The sequence below is a fragment of the Taudactylus pleione genome, unplaced genomic scaffold, assembly GCF_031769625.1.
Source record: "Taudactylus pleione unplaced genomic scaffold, aTauple2 ptg000910l, whole genome shotgun sequence".
In the NCBI taxonomy this organism is placed as follows: Eukaryota; Metazoa; Chordata; class Amphibia; order Anura; family Myobatrachidae; genus Taudactylus; species Taudactylus pleione.
The window spans coordinates 413,385-432,242 of NW_028285311.1; the positions used below are offsets into that span (position 1 = coordinate 413,385).

General features: G+C 41.8%; 1 protein-coding gene across 1 annotated transcript in view; it reads right to left on the reverse strand.

Annotated features, from left to right (window-relative positions):
- The window catches only part of LOC148473809 (uncharacterized), a 285,177-nt gene that overhangs the window by 191,341 nt on the left and 74,978 nt on the right, over nt 1-18,858 (reverse strand). Inside the window, exon 6 of the mRNA XM_088459415.1 lies at nt 9,337-9,679. Coding sequence (XP_088315541.1) covers nt 9,337-9,679 — 343 coding nt within the window. The remainder of the gene's footprint in view (nt 1-9,336; nt 9,680-18,858) is intronic.

The window sequence follows — 18,858 nt, forward strand, 5'->3', positions numbered from 1 at the left end:
GCACCCCTAAAGGTGGGTTAGGGGGGAGAGGGGAGGGTTAGGGGTACTTACCTCCACTGTCAAGATTCTCTCCTGCCGGGCTAGCCTTGTTGGGATTTGAACTGGTGGTTAAACATCCGCCGGTAATACATTCCATTCCATCCCTAGCATAGTGCTGCATGTTTTTATTCATCGCTTCTCCAGATCTCTAATGCAGGTGAAGTGATTGGGATAAGCGATAGAAGACCAAACGGTAGCTCAAGTTATATGTTTTGGCACATAGGTATAGAATTTAACATTTATAATTAGTTATTTATGAAGTTTTTTAATAACAGACAGCAGGACTCCTGATCCAGTAGAAGACACACCAGCATTGGTGGAAGAACCTGGAAGACTACAAACAGAGGAAGATTTGGGAATAGGGAAGCCAGAATGCAGAGAACAGCGAGGTTAGTTTGTTTTATTGTTTAACAAATCAATAAATCTTTTACAGAAGGCCCAGGGGGTATATTACAAAACAATGGTAAGTAGATACTAGATTTACATGCAGAATGTGTTTTTATTTTATTTTTTATTTTTCTTTCGTTATGGAAGAAGGACCATTGACCAGCACTGGAGGAGCATCAGGAATTGGACCGGATCTTCTGCGACCTCAACATGATGAAGATGATGATGATGATGTTGACGTGGCAGAAGACACACCGAGAAGACCAGGAACAGTTGGTAATTGTTTTTATCTATATTTTTCATTTATTTGTTTAAATATGAAACATTTTCCTGTTTAAACAAATTTTTGCCAAAATTGCAGTAAATGTTTACTATAATAGGAATGTTAAAATATTATCTTTGTACAAGTATTTTAGGGTAATCCATAGGTATTTAGTGAAAATTGAGAGTGCGCATGCGAATGACGAGATGTTGTCAGCATCCCACCGTGCGTGATGCTGACAGTCCGAATACCGGTGAGGAAAATCCTTTCAAACAGGATCCCAGCACCAATATCCAGACCTTCAGCATCCCAAAGGTAAGAATCAGGTTGTTAGGTGTTTGGTTACCTTAAGCTTGTGGGGTTTGGTTTCAGGGGGAGCCTTAAGGTTAGGCACCGTGGAGGGGGTCTTAGGTTTAGGGTCTGGGGAGGGGGCGGTTAATTGTGGAAACTAGGAATGAGGGGTTAGGCTTAGACACCAGGGAGGGGTAGTGTAGGTGTAGGGAAAATAGTTATCTTTATTTTCTATAGGTGTCGTGAATTTGGCTTTGGGGATGTTGCTGTCGGCATTTTGAGCAGCTGCATCCCCACAGTCTGAATTTGTCAATCAAACACGCACACGACCACAAATTTCTGTACTACGGCCTATATATATAATTAGACATTCATCTTTTATTTTAAGTTGAATAATTTCAAGCTGTAGCAGAAGTTCAAAGAGGACTCCCAGCAGCACAGGTCCAGAATATTACAGACATGAACCAGGACATGGATGATCATCAGAACAGCTTCAGAGACACCGTGGACAGAAGACTGGAGCAAATGGACAGATCCATTGGAAGAGTACTACACCTAGTACAAGAAGAACAGACACAGAGAAGACTCGAAAACTAGGAAACAAGGGAGACCATGAAATCCATCAACGAACAGCTGAAGATCATGAACTCCACACTCAATAGACTCGTGGAGAATACCGAATGTCAAGCGTCAAGTCAGACACAGATCGCCACCAGCAACAGCCTGATCGCCACATCCCTCCAGCAGATCTCTAGCAACATGATGCTCATCCTAAGACCCCAGCTGACCTCACCACTTCAAGGGCCCTATGCACATGCTCCTCATCATGCCTGGTATGGCCCAGAGGCCCAACCTTTGCCACAGTATCAAGCAGGATACATCTACCAACCGGTAGCACCGCCCTCAAGTCCTACACCAGAACCACCAGCACCAAGCAGAAGAAGAGAGGAGCGTTAACCATGAATATTCAATGCAGTTCACAGTTACCAGAAGAATGGAGTATCCACAAGAAGAGCCCCCTTGAGGATTCATCGTGGGAGTCATTTCAAATGGTGATATTGTTCCTTTTATTTTTTTCTATAAATGTTTTGAATTAACATGTATACATTTTTCCAAAACAATCTAGGTACACTAAAGGGAGTTAGGGCTTTAGGTAATACATATGTGTGTATGGGTAGATGATGAACGCTCCCTTTTTTAGGCAAAATCATGGGCCTTAAGCGAGCATTCTGAGCCCACTGTTTTTTATTTTTTTACAATGTATATTGTGTATATTATTTATGTTAAACAAATGAACTCACCCTTTTTAATTTTTTTGAGCCCTTTTAGGACAAATCCTGCCATAGTTATCAAGATTGGAAGAAGAATGGAGCGGTCATAACCTTGGTGAGTTGACATGCATAATTGCACAGTGTAAGGCTTATGTAAAATATACAGATTTACACTATGCTGGTGATTCATATACAATACACTGGATCAATTTTACAATAGTTAAGGTGTACTGTTTAGGTATCACTATGCTTATTACCATTTTATACTTTAACACTATTGTTTCTCTAACTTAGCCCACACGACTCCACAGTTAGTGTTTTCTATGGTCTCCTAGAAAGTGCACAGGTGTAGTCATGAGTTCATGCCATTAATATACACAATGTACATGGTGAGCAAGATATATTTTCTGTGTGATTTGTCTGGAGACCTGGAAAACATGCACTGTTTGGAGTTATGACGACAAAGTAATGTGACCCTGAATTTCACACACACACATATGTTTGCTGATAAAGTCCAATTCACCACATTAACACAATTGTATTCCATTTTAACACACCTAAACAACCACAAAATTGTAAACTAGTCTTGAAGCCGGGGGACGATATACCGACGGCCACCTTCCCAAAAGCTTAATCCCGGCAAGGGATTTAACATAGGCGACGATATATCCGACTCCTATGTTAATCCTGAAGCCCACCATCCTGATCACCCGCGATGGGAAAATATTACAATTAGCCCTTGCATGGGGGTAGGTTTAGGTACACCCAGGGGGGGGACTAAGGGTTAGGCACCCCCCATGGGGAAGGTTAGGCTAGGAAAAGGATAAGGGTGCGGAGAGGGGAGGTTAGGTTTAGGCACCCCTGGGTGGAGATCAGGGTTAGGCAATATGGATGATGGAAAGTTAGGGTTAGGGATACCTTATATACTTACCTTGCCGGCATTTTCACTGGTCTTCCTTCCGGCGTCTGTATAACATCCGCCGGGATTACATCCGGAGGTATATTATACCAATTCCTATACATTGGTGATTGGTTGCAATGTTGAACTCAACTATGCAAGTTGTAACACAGTGCTTGTTTTGGTCATGGAGCAGGAGGTGTCATATATCTCCTGGTGCATTTGCAAAACAGCCAGGATCTTATTGCCTTACTGCCTGTGAGTAGCTTTACAAATTGCGTTCCTACCATTTCCTTGGCCTAATTTTTTATTTTTATTTTTTATGTTAGGGTTAACCTGTACATAAACACATGTTGCTGATATGGTTGTACACTCACTACTTTGTAAACAAATGTTTGATAATAAAAAAAATATACAAAAAATTATTTACTTCTATTTTACAGGCAAATTCCTTTATCATCAATAAAAGCTTGAAAAAAGAAGATTACAGATCAAGCACAGATTTGTTGCTGAAAAAGAAAAATACTTTATATATTACAATCTACTTATTATTATTTTTTTTCATTTTTATGTTTTGTAAAAAATAAGAGTTTTAATTTCACCATTAATTGTCTGTTTTTTATTTTTAGTGAGATAAGTGTTAATGCATTTCTTAATTTTAGTGTTTTTGTTTGGAATATTTTAGATTAAGGTAGGTTAGGTAGAAGCATAGGACTTGTAGTTATAGTGGTTGTGGTAACCACTATTTCAGCAAGATATATCCTTGGTTTCTACAAATTAAGTGTATGAGTACCAACCTGGTGTCCTCTTTTACTGCGTTGCCATGGGGAAGATGCTTTACTACTCCCTGCTGTACATTGTGAAAGGTAAGGTTAAAGCACCGTACACACGTAGCAATGACAACGATCTGATTGTTGTCAGATCGTCCTGCATGTGTTCATCCAAACACAGCAACAACCCCCCAATAACTGTAACAATCAACAATCTTGGGTCCCTATAGTAAACAGGCTAACCTGGTCGATATCGACCAGGTATACCTGCTTGCACGGGCAACGGCAGTTGATCGCTAACGACCGTCTGTTGGTCGTTTGGAGGGGCCAGAACCTGTCAGATTTTAATGATAGAATAGTTATCGTTACAATCTGACAGTTTATCGTACTGTGTGTACCCAGCATAAGTCTCCACCTGGTTCTGTTGTACTGTTAACAAGTGGAAGGGCGAGCACCTATGTGGACATTGTGTATGTGTGTGTATATATACACACACACACAATGCCCACCTAGGTACCCTGCTTTCCACAGGTCAATAGTACAACAAGCCCAGGTATGTACATTGTGTATGTGTAAAATATATATATATATATATATACACACACACATACAATGTACATACCTGGGCATGTTGTACTATTGACCTGTGGAAAGCAGGGTACCTAGGTGGGCATTGTGTGTGTGTGTATATATATATACATCTATATCTACACATGTGCATATATATATATATATATATATATATATACGCACAAGTACACACATTTTACTGGTCAATAGTACAACATGCCCAGGTATGTACATTGTGTGCGTGTATTTATATCTGTATGTATATATATATATATATACATATACACCCATATACAGTATATTAGTACGGAGCCTACAGCAGTGTCCCCCCTTCTCACCCCTCAGTCAAAGTCTACCTGCTCACCCCCCTGCAGCACCCAATTACCAGTAACTCTGCCCATCATACATTAGTGTTCCCCCATCGCAAACCTTTTACCAAAACACTCTCCCATGCACACAGTAGTCTCCTGGTTCCAGCCTTACATGAACTTACCTAATTGCGATCCAGATAAGCTCTTATTCCTTATCCCTACCCCTTTTATTGTTTTTTATATGTGCTTTTTTCCACTTTTTAATTGTATTGTACTGCCCTATATATTAGGGTCAGCTGTTATTTGTAATAAATGACCCCTTTTTTATCTTATTTATATTTGTCATTTATACAAAATTATATGCACTTTATAATAATTCGCTACCACATTTATTTGCACATATTTTTAGTCTTGCACATTATTTATTGATTTATTTTGCACTTTATCAAAGTATTTATTAGCACATTGGTCGCTCTTTTATCAGTTTCACTTTCTCTATATATATATACATATATATATATATATATATATATACATACATATAAAAATACTATTTCAAGTCACAATAATATGAACTTGTGTCTCCACATTTCATGAAAAAACCACAAACACATGTACCTATATACACAAATGTAAAGATATATATACAGTATATATATATATATATATATGTACACATACATACATACACACACACAAACATATAATTATCCATGCAAATATACAATTTGGGGTGATATAAATTTTTTTCCAAGCCCACATAATTTTTTCACCTGACGCACTTTTTGCCTACATCGTGTGTTTTATGATGACGAAAAATTATCACCTGCGCCCCCGCTTTTCCCCTTAGTCAATTGCAAAGGACGCAAAAACGTCAGCCGGCAAATTCAGACCAGGCAAAAAATGGCAGAAATGTGGAGGTCTGGACCCCCTGAAAAGCTGCACTAACATAGGGGATCACTATAGGGATGTACTAGTACCCCTAATAAAGCTATTATGGGTACTTAAGTTCTCTCATTTGATTCCTATTAGCGACTTTGCATAAGTGGTGAATAATAGCATTATTATTTTTAGGAGAAACTAACTAGTCCCAGCAAATTAGGGGTACTTTAAAATGGGTGCTAGAATATTTTAAAGTCGCTAAAGTGTACTTTTAAAAAGCATAAATAATGCAGCTGTTGTAAACACCTGCAATCCCATAAACACCTGGCCCATACTTGGGGACCACCCAGAAGCCTATTTATAATTCTCCCCCAAATTGGTATTTTTGGGCGCCAAAAATACAAGTACTTTTTTGGGGTGATCTTAATTTTTTTTGGACACATTTACCCTTTAAGGGGCTGTCCCAAGGGTGCACAGGGGTTTCCAGACATTTGCACCTCAAAACCGCAAATCTGCATTTCTATCTGCCTGCTAATCAGCAGTGAATCTTTTTCACCTATTACATTGAGAAAAAAAAATGCTTATTAAAATAAACACTATTCAGTATAATTAAATACTATTAGTAACGTTTAACACATGAAAAAACATTTTTTTCTTTCTTTTTGTTTTCTCCACCCTGCATGTGAAGATAAAAAAACAGGCGAAAAATACTTTGAAATCGGCGATACTTTTTCACCTGTTTTTAGTTGAATACCGAATAGGCAAAATCTCATTATTTCCTATGTGGAACGGTTGACCAGGCGAAAAGTCAAACTGGCGAAAAGTTTTCGCCAAAAACACGCAAAAACGGCTTTTCACTCCAAATTTAATATGGGCCCGTGTATCTGTTATTTGAACAGTAAAGTAGAAAGTTCTACAAATTATGTCATGGCCTCCTGTCACCTGATCTCAATCCCTGCCTTCTCAGTCACCTGATCTCAATCCCTGCCTTCTCAGTCACCTGATCTTAATTCCTGCCACCTAAATCACCTGATCTCAATCCCTGCCTCTTCAGTCACCTGATCTTAATTATTGCCTCCTTAGTCACCTGATCTGTCAATGCCCCCTCAATCACCTGATCTCAATCCCTGCCTCCTCAGTCACCTGATCTCAATCCCTGCCTCCTTAGTCACCTGATCTCAGTCAATGCCCCCTCAGTCACCTGATCTCAGTCAATGCCCCCTCAATCACCTGATCTCAATCCCTGCCTCTAAGAAACTCTGGGATGAATTAGACATAAAAGTTAGTGGAATGGTTCCAAAAAATACTGAGAACTTATGGGAATGTCTGAATGAGTCCCGGGAAGGCGTAATTTACCAAACTTTAGAAAAGTTGGTGTCTCGAATGCCCAATCATGTGAAGCAGTGACACACGCCAAAGGAAGACACATTGATGAAAGTCAAATTTAATGTGAAATTTGTTATACTATATAATTATAAATAATAATTGTTAATGTTTAGCTACAATATCACGTTTTATCTTTTATCTTATCATTTATTTTCTGTGGCCAAAGACTTTTGCAAGCTAGTACATTTATATATAATATATACGCAAATGATGGCACTCACCAGACTAATAAGTAAAGCATAACAGTGCATTTATTGTTCAAACACAAACCAAAATCACATGTACATATCATGCCCCCAATGTTTCCATCCCACCCGGGGGCTTTGTCACGGCAGTGACATCAGAATACACTATCAATGTTGCATAGGTTCAGCAGAGCACTGGAAAATACAGATGTGTCCAGGTTCATTGTGGCTGATCGCGCCACAAACATGCACCATGCTATTCCCTGCGCCAGCATACATTATGGTACACTATGGAGCGATCGCAGTGTGCACCATTTAGTTCTATGGTGTCGCGCTTGCATGCTCATCTCCGATCATGGGAGTGCGCCTTGCGCTATGCCTAGCACGATTCACCACTCCATTGGGCACATCTGTTCAGAGCAGTCTCCCTGGCCCCGACTGGTGCAGAATCTCTTCTCTTTATATATATATATATATATATATATATATACACACACATATATATATACACACAGTGGTGGAAGTGGGGTGGTATGACATTCTGCCGCTTCATATTTGTCACAGAAGAGAATGTACCGGTGCTGGGATAGAATATGGGATCACAGCCCTGGAACAGCAGTGGCAGTCTGGAGATGTGTCCTGCTGGGACACATCTCGATTGGTGGTGGCGCTGGCAAGGAGCTGGGAGCATCGGGAAAGCACTGGGCGACCGGCCAAAGGCGGCTTGCAGACTGCCAGCCAATGAGAAGCTGCCAAATGGCAGCTTTTTATTGGCTCACTGTCGGCACTGGTTTTAAAAAGCCTCCTCTTTTGATTGGCAGCCTGAGCCGGTCCACGAGGTGGGATTTGCTGACGGTCCTGACTTTAAACTGCACAGCAGCTGGGACACAATGCTCCCGGTTTTGTTTCAGCATAGAGAGGTCAGAGGAATCAGAGAGAGAGGGGAGGGCGTAAGAGGGAATCAGAGCGGCAGGGGATGAGAGGTAGGCAGTTAGTGGTGTAGGGTGTGAGAGGGAATCAGTTAGTGAGAAGGGCAAGGGGTAATAAGAGGGAAGCAGGCAGGCAGAGGGAAGTATGTGGCGTGAGAAGTGCGATGGAAGCAGGGGCTGAAAGAGGGGCGAAAGATTTAATTCTCCATAACCCCCAACCTCTAAATTCTCGAAATTAGGGTCCTGGTGACAGCGGAGTGCACTGGAAAAAACTTTAGACAAGGGAGCCTGTTCTGGACCTTCCACTGGATGGATTTGGATGACATCACATAATTTGGATTAAAACTTCACATACTGGTAAGTTTGGACCCCAAATGACATACTAGGGGGTTTAGAATCCCGGTCGGAACTCCCGATGGTGTACGCTGGGCAGAACTTTGACTCAGAGAGCCTGTTCTGGGTCTGCCACTGGAAGGATTTGGATGACATCACATAATAAAACTTTTATATACATACTAGCTGAATGGTACATACAGTATATACACACACACATATGGATAAACAAAAAGGTTGAAAATCAGATGAGTGAAGTCATGCAGAGGATTATAACATATATCTAGGTGGTCGGTAGTACCAGTTGAAGGGGTTCTTGTCTATCCAGATCACCTCCTGAGAGCATAGATGGCGAAATCTGTCACTGGGAGTGTTCATATTCAATTTTGTACATTTTAATGCATCTTTATTAAGCAAAATAAAAATTATTTATTATCATTTAAATTTCCTTAATGTTGTACATCCTCTTTTTATATTAATGACACACATCCCAATTATCTGCAGGTGGATAACTTCAAATGTTAAAATACTGTGTGATTGGAGGGTTGCTATCTTTTATTGTATCAGCTCACAGAAATGCTCTTCTCCTGTGTGACAGCTGATGTCTAACAAGGTTTAATTTATGTGTAAAACATTTCCCACACTCGGAGCATAGAATGCTGTCTCACCTGTCGTTGTCTCTTATGTGTAACAAGATCTGATTTCCGTGTACTATATTTCCCACACTCTTGAAATGGCCTCTCACCTGTGTGACTTCTCTGATGTCTAACAAGTTGTGATTTCCGTGTAAATTACTTCCCACACTCTGGAAATGGAAATGACCTCTCACCTGTGTGACTTCTCTGATGTCTTACAAGTTGTGATTTCTGTATAAAACATTTCCCACACTCAGAGCACGGAAATGGCCTCTCACCTGTGTGACTTCTCTGATGTATAACAAGTTGTGCTTTCCATGTAAAACATTTCCCACAATCAGAGCATGGAAATGGTTTCTCACCTGTATGTCTTCTCTGATGTCTAAAAAGTTCTGATTTCATTGTAAAACATTTCCCACACTCAGTACATGAAAATGGTTTCTCGCCTGTGTGACGTCTCTGATGTGAAACAAGATCTGATTTCTGTGTAAAACATTTCCCACACTCAGAACATGGAAATGGTTTCTCACCTGTGTGACTTCTCTGATGTGCAACAAGAGATGATTTTCGTGTAAAATATTTCCCACACACAGAACATAGAAATGGTTTCTCTCCTGTGTGACATTTCCAATGTGTAACAAGATGTGATTTGTTTGTAAAACATTTCCCACACTCAGAGCATGGAAATGGTTTCTCACCTGTGTGATTTCTCTGATGTATAACAAGAGCTGATTTCTGTGTAAAACATTTCCCACACACAGAACAGGGAAATATTTTAATAGGTGTATAAGCTGCACTACGTGTAACAACAATTGGGTTATCTGGAGAACATTGGTAACAATTACAGGGATCAGATGATATAGCTGCACTGGAAGGTACTGGATGAAAGTTTAGTGTAACGGGATTATCTCTGGGAGATTCCTGTGTGATGTTATCTTCCATTTTAATATCTGTAGACAAGATAGGATCTCCCGACAAGTCATTTCTGCTTGTGCGTCCATCTGCTGGAAATACAATAACTGTATAATTATTACTCACAGCTCTTTATATAGCACAGACACACTGAGAAGCACTTTATATAGCACAGACATACTGAGAAGCACGTTATATAGCACAGACATACTGAGAAGCTCTTTATATAGCACAAACACACTGAGAAGCACTTTATATAGCACAGACACAGTGAGAAGCACGTTATATAGCACAGACACACTGAGAAGCACTTTATATAGCACAGACACAGAGAAGCACTTTATATAGCACAGACATACTGAGAAGCACTTTATATAGCACAGACATACCGAGAAACACTTTATATAGCACAGACATACCGAGAAACACTTTATATAGCACAGACATACCGAGAAACACTTTATATAACACAGACATACTGAGAAGCACTTTATATAGCACATACACACTGAGAAGCACTTTATATAGCACAGACACACTGAGAAGCACTTTATATAGCACAGACACACTGAGAAGCACTTTATATAGCACATACACACTGAGAAGCACATTATATAGCACAGACATACTGAGAAGCACTTTATATAACACAGACATACTGAGAAGCACTTTATATAGCACAGGCACACTGAGAAGCACTTTATATAGCACAGACACACTGAGAAGCACTTTATATAGCACAGACACACTGAGAAGCACTTTATATAGCACAGACACACTGAGAAGCACGTTATATAGCACAGACATACTGAGAAGCACTGTATATAGCACAGACACACTGAGAAGCACTTTATATAGCACAGACACACTGAGAAGCACTTTATATAGCACATACACACTGAGAAGCACTTTATATAGCACAGACATACTGAGAAGCACTTTATATAGCACAGACATACTGAGAAGCACTTTATATAGCACAGACATACTGAGAAGCACTTTATATAGCACAGACATACTGAGAAGCACTTTATATAGCACAGACACACTGAGAAGCACATTATATAGCACAGACATACTGAGAAGCACTTTATATAGCACAGACATACTGAGAAGCACTTTATATAGCACAGACATACTGAGAAGTACTTTATATAGCACAGACATACTGAGCAGCACTTTATATAGCACAGACACACTGAGAAGCTCTTTATATAGCACAGACATACTGAGAAGCACTTTATATAGCACAGACATACTGAGCAGCACTTTATATAGCACAGACATACTGAGAAGCACGTTATATAGCACAGACACACTGAGAAGCATGTTATATAGCACAGACACACTGAGCAGCACGTTATATAGCACAGACACACTGAGAAGCACTTTATATAGCACAGACACACTGAGAAGCACTTTATATAGCACAGACACACTGAGAAGCACGTTATATAGCACAGACACACTGAGAAGCACTTTATATAGCACAGACACACTGAGAAGCACTTTATATAGCACAGACATACTGAGAAGCACTTTATATAGCACATACACACTGAGAAGCACTTTATATAGCACAGACATACTGAGAAGCACTTTATATAGCACAGACATACTGAGAAGCACTTTATATAGCACAGACATACTGAGAAGTACTTTATATAGCACAGACATACTGAGCAGCACTTTATATAGCACAGACACACTGAGAAGCTCTTTATATAGCACAGACACACTGAGAAGCACTTTATATAGCACAGACATACTGAGAAGCATGTTATATAGCACATACACACTGAGAAGCACTTTATATAGCACAGACATACTGAGACACACTTTATATAGCACAGACATACTGAGAGGCTCTTTATATAGCACAGACATACTGAGAAGCACTTTATATAGCACAGACATACTGAGAAGAGCTTTACAAACAATATTTAGTCATTCACATCAGTTCCTGCCCCAGTGGAGCTTACAATCTATATTCCCTACCACATGGACACACATATAAAACACACTAGGGTTAACTTGTGTTAGAAGCCAATAAAAATACTAGTATGATTTTTGGAGGGTTGGAGCAAAAACATACAAACTACACACAGCACCATAGCTTGGAATTGAACTCATGACTTTAGTGTGAAATTACAGCAATGCTAACCACTACACCACCGTGTAACTATTATGAATGAAGTTGTTTAGTTGTTTAATTCGCGGGTAGAAACTATGACCACATTATTACATTTACAAATGTACAATCTACAAATAAGACTATAAATGAACAGATAAACTAATGTCATAGACCCAGCCCCAGGGACAGGCAGATGGCACATCACCACGGGATATCTCCCCCCAACTGCAGACTTTGCTGGGTAACATTCCCTAGCCATCATCACAGAGCAGGAAGCCTCATTAGCCAGTGACGTTGGTGAACCACAATACCCATCTAGACCACCCTCACACATACACACAGGAGACTTGTGGGGTATTTAAAAACAACTGCATCCACACTACACAAAGTTCCCCAGGTGGATATATATGTAGCAAAAGCAGTCTCTATATGGTCCTCTGGTCATCCTCATGGAGAGTATTCCCACCAGAGCCATGTTACTAACAGGGTAATGAGTCACTGTATATAACCACTGAGAGGGAAGGGGAGCGATAGGACAGAGCAACACAGAATGATGGCGGCACAGAGCAGGGGAGGCAGCAGGACAGGGCAGGGGAATGGTGCAGGGCACAGACACAGCAAACATAGGAAGAAAGCAGAAGACAGAGCAGGATACAGAGACAAGTCAGCAGATAAAGCACACAGTTCATCCAAGCACAGAGTCTGGAGGGAGCCATTGTGCAATGAAAGGTGTCATTAGCTCTGTGTGTGTGTGAGAAGGTGGAGTTCATGTGACGTGTGTTGTAATGTGCACTATACAGCATGTTTAGGCTGGTAACACACAGTAACATGATGTGAGGAAGAGAGCAGGAGTATAATAGGGGCTGATGGCTCCTGATGTATGAGATACACCAGAGAGTGTGGGGAGGAGACTGGTCAGATCTCTGGGCTGGTAACACACAGTGACATGATGTGAGGGGGAGAGCAGGAGTATAATAGGGGCTGATGGTTCCTGATGTATGAAATACACCAGAGAGTGTGGGGAGGAGACTGGTCAGATCTCTGGGCTGGTAACACACAGTGACATGATGTGAGGGGGAGAGAAGGAGTATAATAGGGGCTGATGGCTCCTGATGTATGAGATACACCAGAGAGTGTGGGGAGGAGACTGGTCAGATCTCTAGGCTGGTAACACACAGTGACATGATGTGAGGGGGAGAGCAGGAGTATAATAGGGGCTGATGGCTGATGATGTATGAGATATACCAGAGAGTGTTTGGAGGAGACTGGTCAGATCTCTGGGCTGGTAACACACAGTGACATGATGTGAGGGGAGAAAGTAAAAGTATAATAGGAACTGATGGCTCCTAACTCCACACTGGGCAGATACATTTCTCTCATTAGTTTGTACTGACAGAAAAGAATGTAGCAGTGACTGAGCAAGGAGAATACAGTATGTGACTATTTTAGGTAATAAGTGTTCATTACTCACCTGTGCTGATATCTGTAGAGATTTCCTCATCCGTAAACTGCTGATCACCCATCATATACGTCTCGTCTTCCCCCTCTTTGTCTTCTGCCTTTATATCAGTCACATACGTCACTTCTTCTCCCTCTATATCTTCTCCGTTTATATCAGTCACATACGTCTCTTCTTCTCCCTCTATATCGTCTGCCTTATTATCAGTCACATACGTCTCTTCTCGCTCTATATCTTCTACCTGTACATCACTGACATGCCTCTCTTCTTCTCCCTCTATATTTTCTACCTTCATATCAGTCACATAAGTCTTTGCTTCTCCTTTTATATAATTTATCTTAATATTAGTTAGATCTTCACCCTAATTAAATCAGAGAAAAAAAATGCATAAAGCCTGATATAATTTTTTGAGATTATATAGAATAATGTGAGTGTATAAAACACACACAGCTGCTCTAGTGATAGTATTTTGGGTAGACCTTCAATCTCAGGTACCTGATGCTCCTGTGGAATCTTGTGATTCTTCTCTGTACAATCCTGGAAATAAAGAGGACGGGGACATCTCTCTGGGGTATTTCTGGGTCCATCTGTAGAAGACACACAATGACTGAGTACATTGTATTTATGTGATTATCAGATGATGTGTATAGCCCCATACCTGCTCTCCCCTGTAAAATAAATGACATTCTCCTCTTACCCAGTGATGTGAGGGGCTGGTTCTTCTCCATCATCAAATCCTTGTACAGACCATTCTGTTCCTCTATATAATCCCCCTTCTGCATGGAGACATAGATAGTGAAATCCTGACACCTTATAGGAACCTGACACACACATTGATACAGTCATCACCCAGACATATCCCCTAGTGTTACTGTACAATGTCCCATTCCCAGCAGTCACCTCTCCAGTCATCACCCAGACACATCCCCTGGTGTTACTGTATAATGTCCCATTCCCAGCAGTCACCTCTCCAGTCATCACCGAGATACATCCCCTGGTGTTACTGTATCATGTCCCATTCCCAGCAGTCACCTCTCCAGTCATCACCCAGACACATCCCCTGGTGTTACTGTATCATGTCCCATTCCCAGCAGTCACCTCTCCAGTCATCACCCAGACACATCCCCTGGTGTTACTGTATCATGTCCCATTCCCAGCAGTCACCTCTCCAGTCATCACCCAGACACATCCCCTGGTGTTACTGTATCATGTCCCATTCCCAGCAGTCACCTCTCCAGTCATCACCCAGACACATCCCCTGGTGTTACTGTATCATGTCCCATTCCCAGCAGTCACCTCTCCAGTCATCACCCAGACACATCCCCTGGTGTTACTGTATCATGTCCCATTCCCAGCAGTCACCTCTCCAGTCATCACCCAGACACATCCCCCGGTGTTACTGTATCATGTCCCATTCCCAGCAGTCACCTCTCCAGTCATCACCCAGACACATCCCCTGGTGTTACTGTATAATGTCCCATTCCCAGCAGTCACCTCTCCAGTCATCACCCAGACACATCCCCCGGTGTTACTGTATAATGTCCCATTCCCAGCAGTCACCTCTCCAGTCATCACCCAGACACATCCCCCGGTGTTACTGTATAATGTCCCATTCCCAGCAGTCACCTCTCCAGTCATCACCCAGACACATCCCCCGGTGTTACTGTATAATGTCCCATTCCCAGCAGTCACCTCTCCAGTCATCACCCAGACACATCCCCTGGTGTTACTGTATCATGTCCCATTCCCAGCAGTCACCTCTCCAGTCATCACCCAGACACATCCCCCGGTGTTACTGTATAATGTCCCATTCCCAGCAGTCACCTCTCCAGTCAACAGCTGAATGTTCTTGTTGGTGAGTTCCAGGATCTTCTGGTCATTGTGTCTTTCATGTATCAGTGAGTGAGGTGGAGGCACCATGATGGGGCTTTGGGTCCTGCTGAGTCCTCCTGACACATGGAGACGGCTGCTGGGTGTCTCACACTCACCAGGTGTCTTCTTTACAACTGTGTAACCCTATGTATTGGGGGAGACATCAATGAGACGGTCATTTAAACTCCACCTAACTGGGGGTGCTTATTCAGGTGATAACTGCATAATATACAAGAAGACTATTTCACAATAAAAAGTCTTGTAATAATCTCCTATTTAGGAAAATGTAGAATATATAGTATCTCCTGCAGCTTTGACATCTGTGTGTCAGTGACAAAAATAAAATAACATACTGCGAGCAATGTACTAAATCCCAACTCAGGGAGGACTGTAGGACTGACACTAATATCTGAGAGTGGCTCCCTAGATTATTACTATAGATCAGTGACGTGCAGTCAGGTTAGATAGGATTGCATAGCCTTTACTATCATACTCTGTATACTGTAAGTTTTTTATCATTATTATAGTCAAAACTTTGAAGAACATATTATAAATATCTTCTTTGTATCATTCTAATAATTTTTATAGTCAAGACTTTGGAGCAAAGAGTTTATGGCAGGTGAGGCACTGTCTCCCTTGTCAATATTTTCTGCACATCCCTAATCAAAATTCAACAAATTTCCAGCACGATATAATGCTTCAGCTTTGTATAATGCCCACATGAAACCTTGGGTTCATATATGTATTTTTAAATCTGGCTCTGATACTAGCCAGTGCCTCCCCAGCCATTTACCTGGTTGGGGAGGCACCGCACGTCACTGCAATAGATATATGTGATGTTACTGTGACACTGCCAGATCCCTGTTACTTCCCCAGTCATGTCCCTGTATTATCACTATAGATATAAGTGATGTCACTGTGACACTCCCAGATCCACTCACCTCCCCAGTCATGTCCCTGTATCATTACTATAGATATAAGTGATGTCCCTGTATTATTACTATAGCTATAAGTGATGTCACTGTGACACTCCCAGATCCCCTCACCTCCCCAGTCATGTCCCTGTATTATTACTATAGATATAAGTGATGTCACTGTGACACTCCCAGATCCCCTCACCTCCCCAGTCATGTCCCTGTATTATTACTATAGATATAAGTGATGTCACTGTGACACTCCCAGATCCCCTCACCTCCCCAGTCATGTCCCTGTATTATTACTATAGATATATGTAATGTCACTGTGACACTCCCAGATTCTCTCACCTCCCCAGTCATGTCCCTGTATTATTACTATGTATATAAGTGATGTTACTGTGACACTCCCAGATCCCTTCACCTCCCCAGTCATGTCCCTGTATTATTACTATGTATATAAGTGATGTCACTGTGACACTCCCAGATCCCCAGTCATGTCCCTGTATTATTACTATAGATATAAGTGATGTCACTGTGACACTCCCAGATCCCCTCACCTCCCCAATCATGTCCCTGTATTATTACTATAGATATAAGTGATGTCACTGTGACACTCCCAGATCCCCTCACCTCCCCAGTCATGTCCCTGTATTATTACTATAGATATAAGTGATGTCACTGTGACACTCCCAGATCCCCTCACCTCCCCAGTCATGTCCCTGTATTATTACTATAGATATAAGTGATGTCACTGTGACACCCCCAGACCCTCTCACCTCCCCAGTCATGTCCCTGTATTATTACTATAGATATAAGTGATGTCACTGTGACACTCCCAGATCCCCTCACCTCCCCAGTCATGTCCCTGTATTATTACTATAGATATAAGTGATGTCACTGTGACACTCCCAGATCCCCTCACCTCCCCAGTCATGTCCCCGTATTATTACTATAGATATAAGTGATGTCACTGTGACACTCCCAGATCCCCTCACCTCCCCAGTCATGTCCCTGTATTATTACTATAGATATAAGTGATGTCACTGTGACACTCCCAGATCCCCTCACCTCCCCAGTCATGTCCCTGTATTATTACTATAGATATAAGTGATGTCACTGTGACACTCCCAGATCCCCTCACCTCCCAGTCATGTCCCTGTATTATTACTATAGATATAAGTGATGTCACTGTGACACTCCCAGACCCCCTCACCTCCCCAGTCATGTCCCTGTATTATTACTATAGATATAAGTGATGTCACTGTGACACTCCCAGACCCCCTCACCTCCCCAGTCATGACCCTGTATTATTACTATAGATATAAGTGATGTCACTGTGACACTCCCAGATCCCCTCACCTCCCCAGTCATGTCCCTGTATTATTACTATAGATATAAGTGATGTCACTGTGACACTCCCAGATCCCCTCACCTCCCCAGTCATGTCCCTGTATTATTACTATAGATATAAGTGATGTCACTGTGATGCTGCCAGACCCTCTCACCTCCCCAGTCAGCAGGTAGATGATCTCCAGGGTGAGATGTAAGATCCTCTCAGTCCTGTGACTCCCGTCCTTGTCCATCCTCAATGAATCAGTGAGAATACAGAATGTGTGACGTGTAATAGACTCTGGTTCCTCACAGCAGGACTATCTAGGAATAAATATCACAGAGAACACATGTAACACAGTCAGACATGTAACACTGAGTGACCAGTAAGTCTCCCCGTCCCCCCCAGCCATAGAGCCCTGGTCAGTGTCTGTCAGAGGTTCCTGTGACCCAACCCCATAAGGCTCCTCAGAGGCCGTCACACAACGCTGTACTGTATAAGGTTACACCAATGCTCCTCTCCTGGCCGGGGGTCTTATTCCTCCCAGACGCATATTTGGTGCAATTTTACTCCACGTGAATCTTTTACAAACACATGAATTAGGGATGTTGGGAATTTTCACTTTTGTTTTACATTTATTACAGAAACTGAGAGAATCTGTGACTATACTGAGGTCATACAGGTAACAGGGGTGTGAGGGGAGAGTACACAGGAGAGCAGAAGGGGTGCAGATATGGGGAGAGGGGAAGTAACGTAGGAATACAGAGCGCACAACAGGGGGTGTAACAGCTGTACAGAGGTGTCAGTAACACAGGGGAGGGGGAAGGGAACAGAAGAGGTTAATAACACAGGGATAGGACAGCAGGCAGCCCAGGGGACACACAAAGGGTTACACAATACAGAATCCCATCAGTCACTCTGCACAAATGATGAAATGACAAATGACCGCACCTCAGATGTATGTTACATGTGTGACCAGCCTGCCGGCCGTGTGTGTGCAGCGTAGGGTGGGGTGAGACATGTCCTGGGGGATAATCAGTGACACTCTGAGGATCTGGGGACTGTCACAGCCACTGGCTGTCTCT